The sequence below is a fragment of the Sorex fumeus genome, unplaced genomic scaffold (assembly GCF_029834395.1).
Source record: "Sorex fumeus unplaced genomic scaffold, SorFum_2.1 ptg000006l, whole genome shotgun sequence".
In the NCBI taxonomy this organism is placed as follows: domain Eukaryota; kingdom Metazoa; phylum Chordata; class Mammalia; order Eulipotyphla; family Soricidae; genus Sorex; species Sorex fumeus.
In genome coordinates this window covers 1,231,936-1,249,662 of record NW_026606063.1, presented here as the reverse complement: position 1 = coordinate 1,249,662, position 17,727 = coordinate 1,231,936, and the positions used below count along the sequence as shown (strand labels likewise).

The 17,727-nt window shown below is 59.4% G+C and overlaps 2 protein-coding genes across 2 annotated transcripts in view; both read right to left on the bottom strand.

Annotated features, from left to right (window-relative positions):
- The window catches only part of HEATR5B (HEAT repeat containing 5B), a 254,056-nt gene that overhangs the window by 95,402 nt on the left and 140,927 nt on the right, over window positions 1–17,727 (bottom strand). The window lies entirely within an intron of this gene.
- The window catches only part of STRN (striatin), a 76,659-nt gene continuing 59,480 nt past the window's right edge, over window positions 549–17,727 (bottom strand). The window contains exons 9-18 of the mRNA XM_056125704.1: window positions 15,423–15,566; window positions 14,386–14,522; window positions 10,323–10,498; window positions 9,774–9,821; window positions 9,134–9,255; window positions 7,724–7,891; window positions 4,694–4,834; window positions 3,107–3,214; window positions 1,840–1,926; window positions 549–1,751 (exon numbers count right to left, since the gene is read on the bottom strand). Coding sequence (XP_055981679.1) covers window positions 1,582–1,751; window positions 1,840–1,926; window positions 3,107–3,214; window positions 4,694–4,834; window positions 7,724–7,891; window positions 9,134–9,255; window positions 9,774–9,821; window positions 10,323–10,498; window positions 14,386–14,522; window positions 15,423–15,566 — 1,301 coding nt within the window. The 3' untranslated portion in view covers window positions 549–1,581. The remainder of the gene's footprint in view (window positions 1,752–1,839; window positions 1,927–3,106; window positions 3,215–4,693; window positions 4,835–7,723; window positions 7,892–9,133; window positions 9,256–9,773; window positions 9,822–10,322; window positions 10,499–14,385; window positions 14,523–15,422; window positions 15,567–17,727) is intronic.

Here is a 17,727-nt window from a genome sequence, read left to right as displayed (position 1 = left end):
CGCTTTGAAGGCCACCTGCCTGGACTCCGCAGCCCACCACCCCTCCGCCGGTGCTCCTCCCGGCCCCGTCAGACGGCTCCGTGTCACTGCTGTCGGAACTGAGAGCCTGGGGATGAGGATGCAGGATCTGTGTTAAGCGAGTGGAGTGCGTAGCAATAAGAACTTAAAAAAGAAAAAAAAAGGGAAAAAAATAAAAGAGCCTGAGAGCCTATTTAGCGATGCATTTTTCTGAAAAATCGGGCCTGGGTCGTTCATTTCAAATTTCTATGTTGGTCTCTGACAGAATCTGGACAAAGAAGAGAGAAACTGAGAGGAAGGTGACTGCACTGGGGGTGAGGTGATGAACTCAAGAGGGCGGGGCCACGGGAACCCCCAGAGCAGACGGGGGCGGGGCGGGCTCCCTGGGGCTGAGGGGGGCACAGCCACAGACAGTCCTGGCACGTGGCGGAAGGTGCAGGGACGGGAGCGGGGCCACCTCCGCCAGGGCCGTCAGCGCGAACTGCACCCGATCTCGAGGGCGCTCTGCGGAAAGATGAACAGAGGACTGGTCGGGTACAAAACATTCGCTTTATTTAGTCCCTCTGCAAAAGTGGCGGCCTGAGCTCACCTCGACCCTTTGGGTTGTTAAAAAAACACAATCTTCGTTAGGAACTGCCTTTTGGTTGGTGTCAGAGCATCGATAAACAAAGACGAAAGGGCCAAGGTCACCGGAGACGAGTGACGAGGGCCTGGCCCGCGAGGTTAGGATTTCACTGCTAAGAGATGATCCGACACTTTCGACACCGTGCGACCAGAGTGGGTTTTAAAATGAAAAGAAATGAGAGAGATCCGTTCCGTTTGCTCTTAAAAATAAGCCGAATCTTAAACCTGAATAAGTTAAACCTCCCAGAAAAGCAGACTCGCTCGACTCCTCGTCAGCTAGACTCTAGAGTGGTACCAAACTCGTTTCCAAAACTGTAGTACAATATATAGAAATCTGCTTATTTCAAACTAAATATTTGTTTAGCATTTCTTAATAATAATATATTCGACATATTATTGCGTGTCTTTCTTTCCCCAAACAGGCAGACGCTTTGTCGGGGCTTCCTCTGGAGAGCCGAGGAGCGCCCAAGTGAACACGGGCTCCAGCCCCGCCCGGCCCCAGGCCCAGAGCTGGGCCTCTCTGGCGCCGCCGTGCCCGGCAGGGCGAGTCCGAGCTTCCTTCTTCCGCCATTCCCAGCCACCGCCCGGCTTCTAAGGACCCCGCGACGGTCACCAGGTCACTCGGGGGAGAAGCTATGGGCCGGGCCGGGCCTACGCCTTCCGGCCAGCTCAGGATTCAAGCCTTGGGGGGACGCGGGGAGGGGGGGCGCTTGGAAACTGTTTCCAGGCTCACAGACTCCGGCTGAGCCTGCAGCGACCGGGACAACCTCGGTGTGGGAAAACAGAACACGAATCGCGAACTATACTTTGAACAAACGTTCTCTGTGCTCCTTCAGCAGAACAAAAGGGCGGGACCCGTCGGGCCCTGCCCGGGACGCCTGGATCTCGGCTGTGCAGTTGGTGATTTTGTAAAGAACGAGACGGCGAGGACGGCCACTGTCATACAAAGACCTTGGCCAGCGCGTCGGCCCCGGCGCTGGCGATGTAACATTTGGAAGGGTGGAAAGCGACGTCGTGGATGGATTCTTCGAACTTCTTCCGATGCGCCGTGAACTCCTGGATACACGTCTTGCTCTCTAGGTTCCACAGACGGATGGAGCAGTCGTGACCTGCGGCGGGAGGGGGGGAGAGTCACTTCGGCCCCAGGAGGCGAGGACAGGGAAGTGAGGCCCAGCGGGCGGTGTCATCGTTACTTACTGCCGGACATCAGGTACAGGCCGTTGGGGTCTACCGCCAGGCTGGTGACGGCTTCTAGGTGGGCCACCATGGAGTGGACGAGCTTGCCTTCGGGAGACAGAGAGGGACCTGTGACGGCCGCCCCTCCCCAGAGCCTGGGCAGCCGCGGGGAGAAGAGCCCGCAGGGGGTCCTTCCCCCTCTCGCGCCTCCTTCCTCCCACGCCAGGAAGAGACCCAGAAGCTCTAGCTCCACATTTGGTTCCTGGCTTTCAACCCAGCAGCTGGAAGGCGGTCACCTGGACACACATGTCCTTTAAGCCACCAGCGCTCACCACAAAGTTAGGTTTCACTGATCACCCACTTTGCTTTCAAAACAGAAGAATGACGGGGGGTTACCGGGACGCAAGACTGACAGAGGCCAAAGAACAGAGAGAAAACCTGGCGGCGGTTCTGGTGGAAAAATGAAATACAGAAAAGGATCAAAACTACTGACTCACTCGTCACTGACGGGCAAGCAAAGCCAGCAAGAGCCCATCGTGGCCGCAGGACGGAAACTGTAGGCCCCGAGGGTGCCGGCCGGCCGCTGAGGGCTCCCTCCTGCACACGGCGCCTCAGGGACCTCCCCCAGGCCGGGGAGCCGGACCCAACGAACACTGAGGAAGCCACTAGGTCCCAATCAACCAGGACCAAATCATCAGTACCGTGTGATAGGGAAGCCTGGTCCTCGGGAAGGGTGACGACGCAGACAGAACGGCCCAGGGGGCGGGGAGGGGAGCTCCCCATCTGCGATCGTGCAGTTACTCCACAGCTGAACAAGCATACGTGAAACACGACCTCGACTTCCAACCAGCTTGCTCAAGGCAGTGACCATTCCCGCTGGCGTCTGAGTGACGCCAGCCGTGTGTTCCCGGCAGCAAGGGCTCTGCCGGGCCTAAGCCCGGCGTGTGCTCCCTGGCAGTGCTCCTTCTCCGTGCGGGGAATCCCTGCAGCCTTGGGATGGCAGAAAGCAGGGCAGGGAGCAGAGCCCCGGGCACAGCGCCTGGCCCTCAGCTGTGAAGCCCAATGCACACGGATATGAAGGTCCTGACAGAGGACACCGCGTTTCGCTCCATTTGGGGCCACAACTGGCGCTGCTCAGGGATCACTCACTCCAGGCTCTGCGATCAGGGGCCGCTCCGGGCCCGCTCAGCAACCAGACGGGGTGCCCGGGATCGAACCCAGTCGGCAGAGCCCGAGGCCAGCACCCTACCCGCTGGGCCATCGCTCCAGCCCCTACGTCAGTGCTCACCTGTGTTGTTGTCATAGAATTTGATGTGCTTGTCCTCGTGGGCAGTGATGGTGACGGGAAGCGTCGGGTGGCTGATGACTCTGTTGATTTGGCAGGAAGCGTTGGCCGCTGAGGAGAGAGCATTGCAGAAGCGACACCCATTAGAGCCGGGACCTCCTCACACGGGCCCTGCGTGACGCGCCCCGAGCGGGGGCCAGAGCACCGACACTCCCTGGCCAAGGGTTTCCTCTGGGTATTGCTGCTACTGCCAAGTGTCACCGCTGCTTACAGACAGGCAATTCCCGACGGGAAACAGCGCTCTTGGTCGAGACTGAGCCCCGTGGGACCTGCATCATTAAAGATGAGCTGAGGGGCTGGAGTGATAGCACAGCGGGTAGGGCATTTGCCTTGCACGCAGCTGACCCGGAATCGGTTCCCAGCATCCCATATGGTTCCCCGGGCACTGCCAGGGGTAATTCCTGCGTGCATGAGCCAGGAGTCACCCCTGTGCATTGCTGGGTGTGACCCAAAAAGCAAAAAAAATAATAATAAAATAAAGATGAGGTGACAGAGCGTCTCTCGGCCTCTCTGTTCTCTTGCTCATCTTCCCAGAGATGAAGATACATTTGGCGTCTTGGGGAGACGGCGTCAGTCCAATATCACACCTGTGCGACAAACCGTCTGCCACCCAACGGGATGGCTACACGCTGCTCAGTGTGAAGGACCAACAGAAGCTCAGTGGCAGAACCGGGGTCCCCGAAAAGGGGGCTCCCCAAGTTAGGGTTGGACAGAGTCAGCCCCTCTTCCGACTCTAACCTCAAGGCCCCACGAGACGATGCCAATCAGACCACTGCTGGGGTCGGAGCGACAGCACAGAAAGGAGGGCGCACGCCTGGCACACAGCTGTGACCCCCAGCACCTCGGGAGGGACCCCCGAGCATGTCGGGTATAACACCCCCCCCCGAAAACAAAGAATAACTCAGACAACTGCCCAAGTTAAACTCTAAATCAATCGCTCCTAAAGGCCTTTCGTTAAAATGAAAATCAATCACGGAAGAAATCACGGTTTTCAGTGATATTGGGGGGCTAGCAGGGATTCCCCGCGAAGCTCAGGGGTTCCTCCTGGCTCGGTACTCGGGAATCATTCCCGGCAGGCTCAGGGAACCATACGGGACGCTGGGGATCAAACCCGGGTTGGCCGTGTGTGTGCAAGGCCCTGACCCACCGTGCCATCGCTCCAGCCCAAGTACAGTGGTTCTTGTGAAGACTAAAAGATACCATTCTCTTCAAGTAGAATCGAAGACACATAATCAGGCACAGAATTGAGTTTGTGTCATCACTTGAATAACCTCAAGTATGACTTCAAACAGGACAGTCACAAATGTGCATCCACTTAAACCAAATTCTGAAAATCTGCAGTAGCAGACAGACGCATTTTTGGTTGTTGTTTTTTCTTTTTTTGCGACACCATGGACTGAGGCCCTCACACACGGTCAGTGCTCGCCGCCGCCCCCCCGCCCCCCGCCCCAGCCGTCACTCTCAGCGGCCCTGGCCCGCGGCCAGGAGGCAGGACGCTCCGCTCAGAGGGACAGGACCACTGGCACGTACTCGGGTCCACGTCGGACTCCAGGGTGAGGATGCGCTGCTGCGTCTCCATGTTGAAGATGCTGGTGTAGCCTTTGCTGAAGGCCGCGACCATGTGGCTCGGGTCGCTGCTCACCAGGTCCACGGACGCAGGGACCCCCAGCTCTGCAGGCGAGAAAGATCCGGAGAGCGGGTCGGGGGCCGGGGAAGACGAGCAAGGGAACAGAGACCCCTCCTCCGCTCCCGCACCCCCCCACCTGCCGCTCGGCCCACAGGCACCAACAGAGTCCTGCAGCCCCCCACCCCCCAGCCCGGCACGGCGGGGGGCTCTAGCGGCGCGACTCTGACTGACACGGCCCCGTTCCAGGTGAGCAGGCCGTCGGCAAGCGGCAGCTCACGCGCTCAGCACCCGGGCCCCTCGCCCTGAGTCCCGCAGACGCGCCTGTGACCTTCCTCTCGCCTGCTCCTCTCTACGTCTCCTCCGAGTGGGTGTGGGCGGGGGGGCGGGTGGCTTGTTTGGGGGCCACACCTGGCGATGCTCGGAGGTCACTCCTGGCGGAGCTCGGGGGACCCCATGGGATGCTGAGACGGAACCCGGGCTGGCCACGTGCCAGGTCAGCCCCCCTCCCGCCGCGCTGTGGCTCCAGCCCCTGAGTAAGTGTGTCGTTGGTCCGTACCTCACTTAAAGGACGTTAGTCTTCAAGGACTGAGGTGCCGGGGTTTGACTCCTGCTAAATGCAGGCGCGATGCCAGCACTCACCCGTCACCTCAGAACCCCGCCAGCCTCCCCTGCAGCTGCCCCTCTGCCCCGACAAACTCAGCTCTGTGGGTCAACTCTCCTTGCACTGCCTCTGGCCTTTCTTCTCTTTCAAAGTGAGTCCCTTTAGGGCTGGAGCGACAGCACAGCGGGGAGGGCGTCTGCCTTGTACGCGGTCGGCCCGGGTTCAATCCCTGGCATCCCATTGGGTCCCCGAGCACCGCCAGGAGAAATTCCTGAGTGTAGAGCCAGGAGGAACCCCTGAGCACTGCTGGGTGCAACCCAAAAATTAAAAAAAAAAGCATAAAAAAAGTACGTTAGTTTATGGAAACCCCGCGGTTCACAACGTTGTCTGCTGTAACAGAGGAAGGGCCTCTGCTGTGCCCACACCGACGCCCTCTCTCGCGCCCCTGCCGTGTCTGAGTCCTGCTCTGCCTCGGTCCCCTTCCTAACCACCCCAGGTGCCACCCCTGTGAGTACTGTTAGAGCAAATAACAGGAAATGAACTTGCTTTAGACCTGCCCAGGGGGTGGGGGCAGGAGGGAGTCTGGCGGGAGGGGCAAAGGGACTGACGTCGAACATTCCAGTCTGAAGCAACTCTGCCACGAACAGCTTTGTTGATCAGTGTCTTAATTAAAAACATTTTAAAAAACCCCACGTCTACGGGTCTCGAGAGAGAGTACAGGGCACGTGCCTTGCACACAGCCTGCCGGGGGTGATCCCTGAGCACAGAGCCAAGAGTAAGTCCTGAGCGCCACCTGATGCGGCCCCCAAACGAGCAGAAACTCAGAGGAGTAAAATATCAGGCCCTGGGGTGGGGTGGGGTGGGGGGCTCGGGTGGCAGGGTGGCTCCTCAGCGGCGTCCGGGGCCCGCCTGGACCCCTCAGGCTCCCGGGACCCAGGGTCACCTGGGCCCTGAGCAGGGGGAGGTGGCCCCCGCCAAAGCAGTGCTAGAAAATATTCGATACGTGAAAGACTTCGGATTGTCACTGAGTCGTACAGATCCTAAGGGGAACTCATCAGACCGAGAGACGGCCTGGGCACCGGAGAACAGAGACCGCGACCGTCAGCACAGCAGGCGGAAACCCGCCTGGGAGAGAAACTGAGGCATGCTGGGACAGGGATGGGCGTCAGCTGCAAAGCACACGCGTGGCACGTGTGAGGCCCTAGACCTGATTCCAAGTAGGACCAAAATCAAAAGTGTGTGTGTGTGTGTGTGTGTGTGTGTGAGAGAGAGAGAGAGAGAGAAAGAGAAGAGATGAAATGAGAGAGCTGTTTTTTTTTTAAGCCAAGCCGAAGTGTGCATATGGGGGCTGGAGCAATAGCACAGTGGGTAGGGCGTTTGCATTGCACGTGGTCGACCCAGCATCCCATATGGTCCCCCGAGCACCGCCAGGAGTGATTCTTGAGTGCAGAGCCAGGAGTAATCCCTGAGCATCGCTGGGTGTGACCCAAAAAGCAGGAAAAAAAAAATGTGTATATGACGAATGACATTTGGGTAGTCAACACCTGGAAGCCACGTCCTCAGAATACTTAGCCACCACCTAAGAAATGCAAACTAAAGCCACGGTGAAATCCTGCTCCTCTCAGCGGATGCCTAGAATCCAGCGGACAAAGCCCACCCCACCTAAGGAATCAGTCAGTGGCCGAGACCCTAAAGGCCTCGCCACTACTGACCGGGCTGCAGCCGGGCCCAACCGCCCTGGGTTTAAAGCCTGGCAACTCCACAGAGTTCGACACGTGCCAACCCCAAGGCTCAAGAGACCCATGTACCAAACATGTGAATGTTCCTCAGGACAAAAATCTGAAAAAAAAAAAAAAAAAAAACCCAAATGTTCACCAGCAGCTAAACAAATAAGCGTAGTGTGACTTACTGAAGCATCAGCGAGTGGTGACAATGTGTGACTCACAGAGCAGCGCAGAGGTGACACAAACGACTCCGTGACAGAGAAAACCCAGACTCCACCGTTCACATACACGACATGCCCCCCCCACACACACACACGCAGTGAAGTGAGACTGAGCCTGAGGAGGGCGGCCACAGCGGGCCTGCCTGGGGGACCGCGGGACGTGGAGGGGCTGGAGACGCCCCGTGTCATGGCGATCAAACCCGCCAAGCATGACTTTAGTGTCTGTGTTCCCTGCGGTGTTCTTGAATGTGTTCGTTCTTCTGATGTCCAAGTCAGGTGCTGTCCCACTGCGCGCCCTTCAAGGGTCCCGGGGCGAGCATCCCAGCCGTGCCCGGGCCCGGGGTCCCGTCGCCTGACCGACGCGGCCGAGCTGCCCGCGGACAGTACCTGGGTTCTCGGCGAAGACGCTGAGCGCGGGCGCCGCCTCGCTGGTGTCCCACAGGCGGAGGGTGCCGTCGGCCGAGCAGGACAGCAGGCGCTGGTGCGCGGCGCTGTAGGCCAGTCCCCACACGGCGTCTGTGTGGCCCAGCAGCGCGGCCCGGAACACCGACGGGTCTGCGCCGGAGACGCGGGATCAGGGCGGCCCGGGCACCCCGCGCGGGGACGGGGGCGCGTCTCCCGCCCCCCAGGACAGGGCAGAGGCGCGGAGAGGGGCACACGCGAGGACGCTCGCCTCGGACGGAGGCCCCCGCCCGCCGGGAGGGACCCCTGAGCCCAGAACCAGGAACAAGCCCTGAGCGTCGCCGGGCGTGGCCCAGGAACAACACAGTAGGTTTGAAAAAGGAAAAGAATGAGACACTGCAAGGGGTGGGCTGAATCTCCATGAAGAAGATCGGGCCTGGGCCTTGATAAATGTTATATTTAAGATGGGGAAAAGAAAATGAGATGAACGATCCCAAAGGGGCCGCTCACGCGACCCAGCCGGCTTCCATGCCAGACCCTACGTGGTCCGAGCCTGCCAGGACGATGATCCCTGAGCACAGCAGGGCAGCCCACCCCCAATAAGAAAGAGAAATTCTCACGTCGAGAGCTCGAGGATGAACAAATAAGCGAGAGACCGGAGAAAGCGGCCCACAGCGACCCGGAGCTGCACAGTCCCCAGGCAGGCGAGCCCGTCCAGGTGAGGGCAGGGACCGGGGCCGCCCGGTGCTCATGAGTCTGGGGTCCCGCCCAGGGATTCCTGGCCCACCAGCCAGTGGTCCCAGCAGTGCCAGGGATCAGCCGGGCCACCGCAAGGAGCTCAGGGGACCACAGGGGGCCACGCGGGGCCCCCGCACTAGCGGACCCTTCGCGACCATCGAGGTCATTTTGTCGACACAGACTGCAAAGAACCACCGTCTCGACAGCCTCCGACGAAGCAAGGAGATGGGGCCCGGCAAAAAGGAGCTTAAGGCGTGCAGGGGCCCCGCGTCAGCCAGGACTGGCCAGGACTGAGCCCTGAGCACAGAGCCAGGCAGGAGCCCCGAGCAGGCCGGGTGTGGCCCGAACACCAAGATCAACGAACCAAGTAAGAAGCGGACGGGAGCACTGACTCTCCCGCACGGCTGCCCCTCGGGGACAGAGGGTCACCGGGGGGATCTGGGGAGCACTGGGGAAAGGGCCCGGGTCCAGGGATAACCGCCTCCCAGGAGGACAGCAGGCAGTGCCGCACCAGCACCCCCATGTGAGGCCTTCCCAGAGGGACCCCGCCTTTCTCTCTTCCAGCAGGACACGCAGACAGACGCAGGACAGAGGGGCGGGGAGGGGAGCGAGAGGGAGGGGGAGAGGAGAGACCCGGCCCGGCCGCGCCCGACGCACCGTAGGAGTCGTAGGGGTCCACGTTGGGGTTGGTGGTGTTCCAGCCCTGGATGCGCCCGTCGCTGCCGCCGCTGTAGCACTGCTCCCCGTCACTGCTCATCACCACGCAGAGCACCGGGCCCCTGGGGGAGACGGGGCCAGAGCTTGTAGTGACCTGACCCTCACCCCCACCCCCCCCCCCCCAAAAAGCAACAAACCCAGGTCTGGAAGCCAAGCCCAGACTAGAGTCTGGAGAAGGATCCGGGAGCACTTTCTAGTTTGCAAAGGGCCAAAACACACAACACACAAGCCCGGGGACCGACGCCCGCGCCCTGCCGGCCTCCCCTTCCTATCCGCGGAGCCGCCTCTGGGCCGGGGGGCGGCGGCTCACTCCTGGTGGTCTCATGAGGTGACCGGTGGCGCCTGGCCTTCCCGGAACAACGGCCCCGCCAGAAAGGAACGCAGACGCCCCAGCCCTGCCTCTGTGCGCGTGTGCCTCACGCGTCACGCACGTGAGATCGGACTGGGCCAAGAGCCTCTGCGCGCGACAGGCTTGCCTGAGCCTCTGCCAATCCCCTCCCTGGCGCTTCCTCCCCAGCCCCGGGGCAGGCGCGGGGAGTGAGGGCGATACGACCTCCAGGACAGGCCGCCGCGCGCTTACCTGTGGGCCCGGAAGGTGTAGATGGGCTCCACGTCGAGAGACGTGCTCCTGAGGCGGAGGGAAGCGCGGTGAGTTCGGGGCCCGACACGCACTGCCCGGACCAGCCCGCGGCCTCGAGAAACAGGGCGGGCGCCCGTGGGGAGGCGCCGGCCCTGCAGGAGACTGAGCCTGGTTCGACGACTCAGCGCAGGTCTGTCCCCCGGAGCCCCTGAGCACCGCTGGGCGTGGCCCCGACCCAACCAAGGAAGGGGGCTGAGGAGGCCTCCCCTCCCGCCCTCCCCCCGTCCCCGCTGCCCAAGTCCAGCCCGGTCAGGGCCAGGCCGCCCCCTGCCCCAGCCGGCCACGGGCGCTCAGACAGGGAACGCCAAGCCGCCACCGCCCGCCACTCCTTCCTGCCGGCAGCCCCCCGCCGAACGTGACAGCAAGCACGGGGGAGCAACCCTGCGGTGCTGAGGAAAGAGCCAGGGGAGATGCTTGGGGGGACTGACACCAACTCGGGTGTTGTTCTACCGAGAGCTCCCGGGAGGGTTGCAAGGGCGACAGTCTCACTTTTTGGTCGGAGCCGTTTTCTGCAAATTCCACATCTTCAGCGTGTGATCCTCTGACGCGGTGATCAGGACGGGCTCGGTGGGGTGGAAGGCGAGGGCTCGGATGCCGTCGAAGTGGCTCCGCAGGGTGAACTTGGGGTTCCACGTCTTCCTCAGCGCGTCCTTGTTGTTGGCAATCTGGCGGAGAATCGGAACGAAGAGGCTGAGACACATTCTCCTCGGAGCAGGAAACGCAGACCCTGCTGACTGGCGACCACACCACCATTTTGTGATTCTCCAAGCGATCTCTTTTTTTTTAATAGAAATAACCAAAACAATGTGTAGAGTCAGCAGAACGTCAAGAGCAATTTCCTTGGACGAAATACGCAGGCTGTTAAGGACAGCAGGATTCGACGTCAAAAGGGGCTAAACGAAGTCACAGAAGAGACCAAACTTCTCCGGGGCCCAGAAAGAAAAGTGAGTCCCGCCTAAATCACAGCCCTCGGAGCTTCTCTCCCGGCCAGGTCACGGGGACCAACGGCACTGAGGCGAGAACGAGATGCTCGTGACAAGCGGAGAAGGGACCGGACGGCAGCCTGTGGGGCCCCACGCCCAGGGGACGGCTGGCAGGGCGCGAGGTGCCGTGTCCAGCACTGCAGTATATGAGGGGCCAAACTCGGCCCGAGTCCTGCGACGAAATAGGCTGGGCGGGCGGACGGCTGGACAGAGGGGTCGGGACTCCCGGGGACGGGGCGGAGGGATGGGCGCAGAAGGAAGGCGACGTGTTCCGATTCAAACGGGTGTCAAAGCTAGACTAAAAGTTCCAGAGTCGGGGTCAAGGGACCTTCCTTGCAATCAGCTGACCTGGCTCTGTCAGGAGTGATCTCTGAGCACAGAAAGAGGAGCAAGCCCTGAGCACTGCCAGGTATGACACCCCCCCCCCCACACACACACACACACAAGACAGCTAAGCTAAGCGGTGCTGTGAAAGACAGGCAAAGTTATCCAAAGGCAGCACTGTAGACAGGAACGGTTTTTCAGAAACTCTGCACCCACATGGTGTTGCGAAGGGAACACCAGGGCCGGGTTCCATCACTGCACCGAACAGTCAGGGCACTAGTTCTGGGGAGAGAATCGGACTCGGGTGCAAGGTGCAAGTGAGGCGAGAACTTCAGGCCACCACACAGTGGCAGGGAAAGATGAACCGAACCCCCCGCCCACACACAGGGAAGCAGCTCTAGCCCTGCGACATGAAGGGGACAGCAGCCCCCAGAGAGCGGGGGGCTGGCTGAGGCGAGGGTGGACGGAGGGGCGGGGGAAGGGCTGCCACAGAGGCGGGTGGGAGCGGCAGGAAACACGGTGGAGGGAAGGGATTGGGATCGGGGTCGGAACGCGAACGCTCGACGCCTAGTCGTGAGTAACTGTCCTTCACGGCAATTCAGTGAAAACAAAAAGGAAGAAAGTTTTTTTGTTTGTTTGTTTTTTGGGCCACACTCAGGGGTTCCTCCCGGCTCTGCACTCGGGAATGACTCCTGGCGGTGCTCGGGGGACCGTACGGGATGCTGGGATCGAACCCAGGTCAGCTGTGTGCAAGGCAAACGCCCTCCCCGCTGTGCTATCACTGCAGCCCCAAGGAAGAAAAGTTTTAAGAGTGTTGATGGGGAATGAAAAAATAGAGAGCGAGAGAGAGTTTCCACTGTTTCTCGTCTCTCTGCCCCTCCAGTCTGTGGCCACACGTGGCAGCCCCTCAGCCCAGGGCCCACGGGGGGGGGGGGGTGAGTCCTGGTCTGCAGGGGGGCCAGGCCGGTTCCTCTCTCCCCACGCCCCCAGGCAGGAGCCTTCTGGTCTCCGACGAGACAGTGAGGCGTGAGAGGGGCTTCGCCAAGGGAGAGACGGGCGAATACTCGATGCGGACAATCCGTTACATGGGGCCCGACCACGGAGGCGTGGGGGAGAGAACCGGGCTGAGATTAAGCGAACGCCCGGTGGGGTACGAGGGTCTCGCTCCCGGCCAGCCTTCACCCCCAGAGAGCCCTGCACACCCCCAGCCGACCCGCAGCCCACACCACTTCCGGGCAGACAAAGGCAGATACACGGGCACGAACCACGAGTCATCACCGATGCCTTAAAACAGCCACCGGGACCAGGACCTGGGATGGGAAAGAGAATCTGTTCCCCCACCAGAGACAACAGGCGCGCTCCACTGACAAAGGGATTCAGGAAAAGGTCACAACGGTCATCTCTCCAGGCGGGGACAAGGATGTGACTGTCCTTAAGGTGTATTCCTGGGGGGTATGGTGCCGCCAACAGGTCAACCTGTCCCGTGGGGCGAGTGCACCAGCAGCCTGATGCTGCCTTCAGGCTTCCTGACACCCCAAAAAGTGCCACTGTGCCTTTGGCCAGACCCCAACAACTTGGGACCAAGCTGAACAAGAAATTAAATGGCCAAGAGTTAGGTATATGGGAGCCAACCACCTCGGACTCAGCTATACAAGCTCACTTATTGGCCTTATTTCAGGGACCCATAGATAAATCTCGGAAGAGACCCAAAGCCACAGTTAATCTCAGACCCCTGCACGGCTGAACAGACTACAATGAATCGGAGGGGGGCGACTGGTCTGTGCCTGCCCAAGCGGAGCCCCAGCAGCCACCTGCTTCCACAACCCCCGGCCTGACTCCACCATCTCCGGACGGACCTCACTGAGACAGAATCTGCTGAGAGTTCAGGTATGCAGGTTTTGCGGCTGAAATCTCCAGGCTTTCACGGAGTTTGGGTGGGCCACCTCCCCCCACTTCCCATATACGTGGAAGCACTGGCAGCCACCCCCACGAACTAACTCCAACACCACCCTGTAAACTCTAGTACTGGCCTTGCTTCAGAGACCCATAAATAAATCTCGCAAGAGATCAAAAGCCAGAGACACAGCAGTGAGTCCCAGAAGAGATCTCTCTGGGCCCCATACCACGCCAATTTCACCGGGGCACCCCGGACGGAGCAGGTGCAGACTCCCCGCCTACTTCGAAGGAAACCCAGCAACTCGGAGCTTCCACAAGCCAGGTCCAGGCACGCAGGCTCCAGGATCAAATCTCCATGCCACACGGTGGCAGAGGTGCCGGGCTGTCCCTTCCCGGCTCCCCTCCCGCTCATCAGCCTGGCCGTCGCCCCCACAATGTGCCCCCGGGAGCCATCTTAGCGCACCAACAGCCCTGGTCCAGAGACACAGCAGCGAGTTCCGGAAGACACCACAGAGCCGGAGGTCTCTCCAGGCCCCTTATCAAGCCAGTTCCACCGGGGCACCCCAGATGGAGCAGGTGCAGTCTCCCTGCCTATTCCAGATGGAACCCCGGCGACCAAGAGCTTCCACAAGCAAGGCCCAGGCATGTGGGTTCCAGGACTAAGTCTCCAAGCCTCATGGTGGCAGCGGTGCCGGCCTGTCCCTCCCCGGCTTCCCACCGCTTGTCAGCCTGGTTGTCACACCCACAATGTGCCTCCGGGCGCCATCTTAGTGCGCCAACAGCCCTAGTCCAGAGGCTCCCAACTGAATCCCAAAATGGATCAGCGCTCTACAGAGATGTCTCTGGAACCCAACCATCTACAATCTAGGATGCCAGAGGGGCGCGGCCGTGGCACCCGATGTATTAGGAACGAGCAGTGGAGAACAAGTGATCCAGCGTCTGCCCTGGCAGGCAGGCTTGAATGGTGGTGGGAAAATTCTAGCAAAACATAATGCCCAAAGAGAGAGAGTATTGGAGAAACGGTCTGCCGTAGAGGCCGGGTGAAGACTGGGATGGTGGGGGCGGGGGTGGGGGGATACTGGGGACGCTGGTGGTGGCAAGTGTGCACTGGCGGAGGGATGGGCGTTCGATCACTGTATGGCTAAATCTTGAACATGAATCACGGTGATTCAATGGGAAAAAAATTAAAAAAAAAAAAAAGACGTATTCCTGTTTCAAGGTCAGGCTGAACCAGACCTGCACCCAGTCCCCGGGGGCTTCCCCGCCACTGGCCTGTCCCCGGGGGCTGCCCCCGCCGGCTGCTCCTCACAGCTCAGCCCTTACTCCCCAGGAGCCCGGGCCACACTCACGTCGTAGGTCAGCGAGTCGGCCTCGTTGGCCACGGTCAGCCCGGCCAGCTCCCCGAGGCCCAGCTCGCTCTCCAGGGCCTCGTCCGCTCCCATGATGAACGACTTCCCCGAGGAGGGCGGGAACGTCAGCGCTTCCACTGCGAGGAGAACAGGAAAGGAACGTTCAGAACAACCCAAAGCCCTGGGCCGGAGAGTGCGGGGCGAGGGCACCTGCCCGCAAGAGGCAGCGCTGGCCGCTGCAGGAGGGCCAGTCCCCTCGGCCGAGACTAAGCCTCGCGGTGGACGAGCCCCAAAGCGCTTCCACGGGCGCATCAGACTCTCTCGCGCTGGCACAAATTCCAGAATGAATCGAAGCTGCTCCGCATCCAGAGGCCACCAAGGGCATCACGTCCTTTCTTCCCGGGCTGGACTGGAGCCCGGCACGGCCATCACAGGCCACTAGGGAGACGGTGCGGTGACTCCCAAGACCAAGTTCAGACCGTGCACAGAGGGAAAGGCTCCCGGCCCGGCCCAGACGCAGGAAGCCCCAGGCCCGGCCCGAGCGTCCAGACTCTCAAACACCTGCCCTGCAGCGCGGTCCCCCAAAGTCTCCTGCCCTCGCCCCGGGGCCTTGCCGCGGCTCCTCACGGTACCTGTCACTCGGGCGGCAGCACAAATCCCTGCTGAAACTCTTGCTTACTGGAGGAAGAGAAACGCTGACTTGCTCCTCCTGAGATCGGGTCTTAGACTAACTCAAACTGGCGAAAATTCTTACATGAGTCAGTGATAAGTTGCTCATGTAAACTATCGGAGAACACCGACTTGAGACTGAGCCCCATCTTTCCCTGCATGGGCGTGGTCTCCCCAGGGCCCCCGGGATGCTGGCACCGGCCTGGGAGCGCAGGCCGTTAGTTTATCCGCCCTTCACCGAGCCGGAAAACCTGAGGCTGGATCCGCCCACTGCAGCTGGACCCGAGCCGACCGGGGGTTCAGGACAGAGCACACGGCCGACGCCCCCCCCTGCAAATGGCTTTTGCCGGGACCCCGGGAATACTCACCTTCATCCGCCCTGTTCATCTCGTGCTCGGGCCCCCGGGAGCTGCTGGGCCTGGCGGGCGGCCCCACGGAGGGCTGCAGGGAGGGCAGCTCGTCCACGTCCCGCAGGTTGGCCAGCATGTCTTGCAGTTTGGACCTATTGGGCCCTGGCCCAGAAAAGGAGCAGAAACAGAGAGACACACGCAGACGAAGGGAGAGGGAGGGAGAGGGAGGGGAGGGAGGGGAGGGAGGGAAGGGAGAGAGGGAGGGACGGAGGGAGGGACAGAGAGAAGGGTGGGTGGGAGGGAACAAAAGAGAGGAAACGATTAATGGCGGCCAAACCGCACCAAGATCTCGTCCACAACCGACATTCGCCGTCAGACTCCCGCGTTCTGATCAAAGGAACTGGCTGAAGCGGGAGTTTATTGTGTCTTGAAAAGCATTTTTTTAAACTTGGGCTTTAAAAGATCAGACTAACGCAAACATCACTCCAGCTGCGCGATACGGAGCGCTCGGGCGTGCTCGGATGCTCTGCCAGCCGCGCCAGCCAGTGCCGGCACCATCCCTCCAGCTACGGCACCCGGCCACCTCCTGCCCTACGGCCACTCACCTGAGCACTGGGGCTGCGTTCTCCCACTTGCCTGTTTTGACTGTTTTATATAGGATAGAGGCTGAAACAGATCTTCGGTAGTTTTTCCTGTTACAAGTTTAATTAAGAATGGGAAAATCTTACCCAGGGTCCGTTACGGATTTTTCCCCCTACACCAGCAAAGAATGCAACTATTTTTCAGCAACTTTAACCAATACCGAGAATTCTAGGCCAAGGCAGTCAGTCCGGATACACAATTTGACTGGAAATATTTCTACTGGGCGTATTAAAAAGACACCAGCCTGCCGAGGGGGCGAGAGTTCAATTTAAAAAAGATCGATGGCCGTTTATCAATCAGGACTTCAGCATCAACGCAAAGGCGTTTTGGTCCTCGGTGCTCTTGGTTCGTGTGGCCGAAGCCTTCGAACGTGCCCAGGCGGCCGCTTCATCCGGGTCCCAGGAACCGGAGGCGGCAGAATCACAAGGCAGCACAGTCCCCCCGAGAGCACTTCCCCTTGCCCAACCACGAGCGTCCAGGAGCCACGTGCCTGACCACCGACCAGACTCCCCAGATTCAGGAAACCTGAGACCTTCCGTTAGTAGGAATACCGTTCCAGTCAAATGATGCAGGTTTGAAACTGAAAAACTAAATTTCAACTAAAGCTATGCCTTGGGACCGGCAGGAGCGGATGGGATCATCAATGCGCAGCAGAATCCTACGAACCCCTTGGATGACTTTCTGACAGAAAAGGCTTCGCCTTTCCAGACATTTGTTACTGTATCCTAATGACTTAAGAAATGTATCAAAACTTTTTTTTTTTTTTTGCTTTTTTGGGTCACACCCGACGATGCACAGGGGTTCCTCCCGGCTCTGCACTCAGGAATCACTCCTGGGCGTGCTCGGGGGACCCTATGGGATGCCGGGGATCGAACCCGTGTCCCCGCGTGCAAGGCAAACGCCCTCCCCGCTGTGCTGTCACTCCAGCCCCAACTTATCAAAACTTTAAGTCAGTCTAGAAATAAAATACTCTGCTTGTTCCTAATAATAACCACAGATTCTTTTCAGATTTTCAGTTTAATGCTTTTGCCGTGGCTCCAAGAAGCCTTAACCAATCACATCTATGTTTATGACTAATTTTTAAATCAGTATTCTTTGGGTAAAAAGGCACAATTTTTTAGGCTTTTACTATTAATTGTTCTCACTATGACTGAATTTCTACCATGGGGACATTAAGTGACAACACCTCTCCATAAGCTCACGGCTGGTAAAAAGACACTATCGCTAGAGGCATAACATCACCTTTGATCGATTCCTGCAGAACAGTTATAAACTTTAAAATCGAGCCAATAAAGATGCAAATATTTATAAGTAACTGCCAGGTTGTAAAAGACAATCCCAACAGGATCAGTTTCCTGAAAGTGACTTTGAAAAATCGTATCATCACTCTAAGGAAAGAAGGAAAAATATATATATATATATATTCTTGCAGCCTTCTGCAGCCTTTCAATTCCAGCCTCCCTGGTTGGGTCTTAGCCCCCTCTGACTCCATTCTTCCATCCCTGAGGTGGGCGCTCCTGGGCCCGAAGACCCCGGGCCTGGGCACCGTGCAGCCCTCCCGCCCTCAAGCCGCCCTCCCACCCTTCTCAGGATACCGATGAGCCCGCGGGGCTCAACCACACTCCGAAGCCGCCCTTACCGAGCCTAGGAAAGCTTACCCGACTGCTACCAGCATTCATGA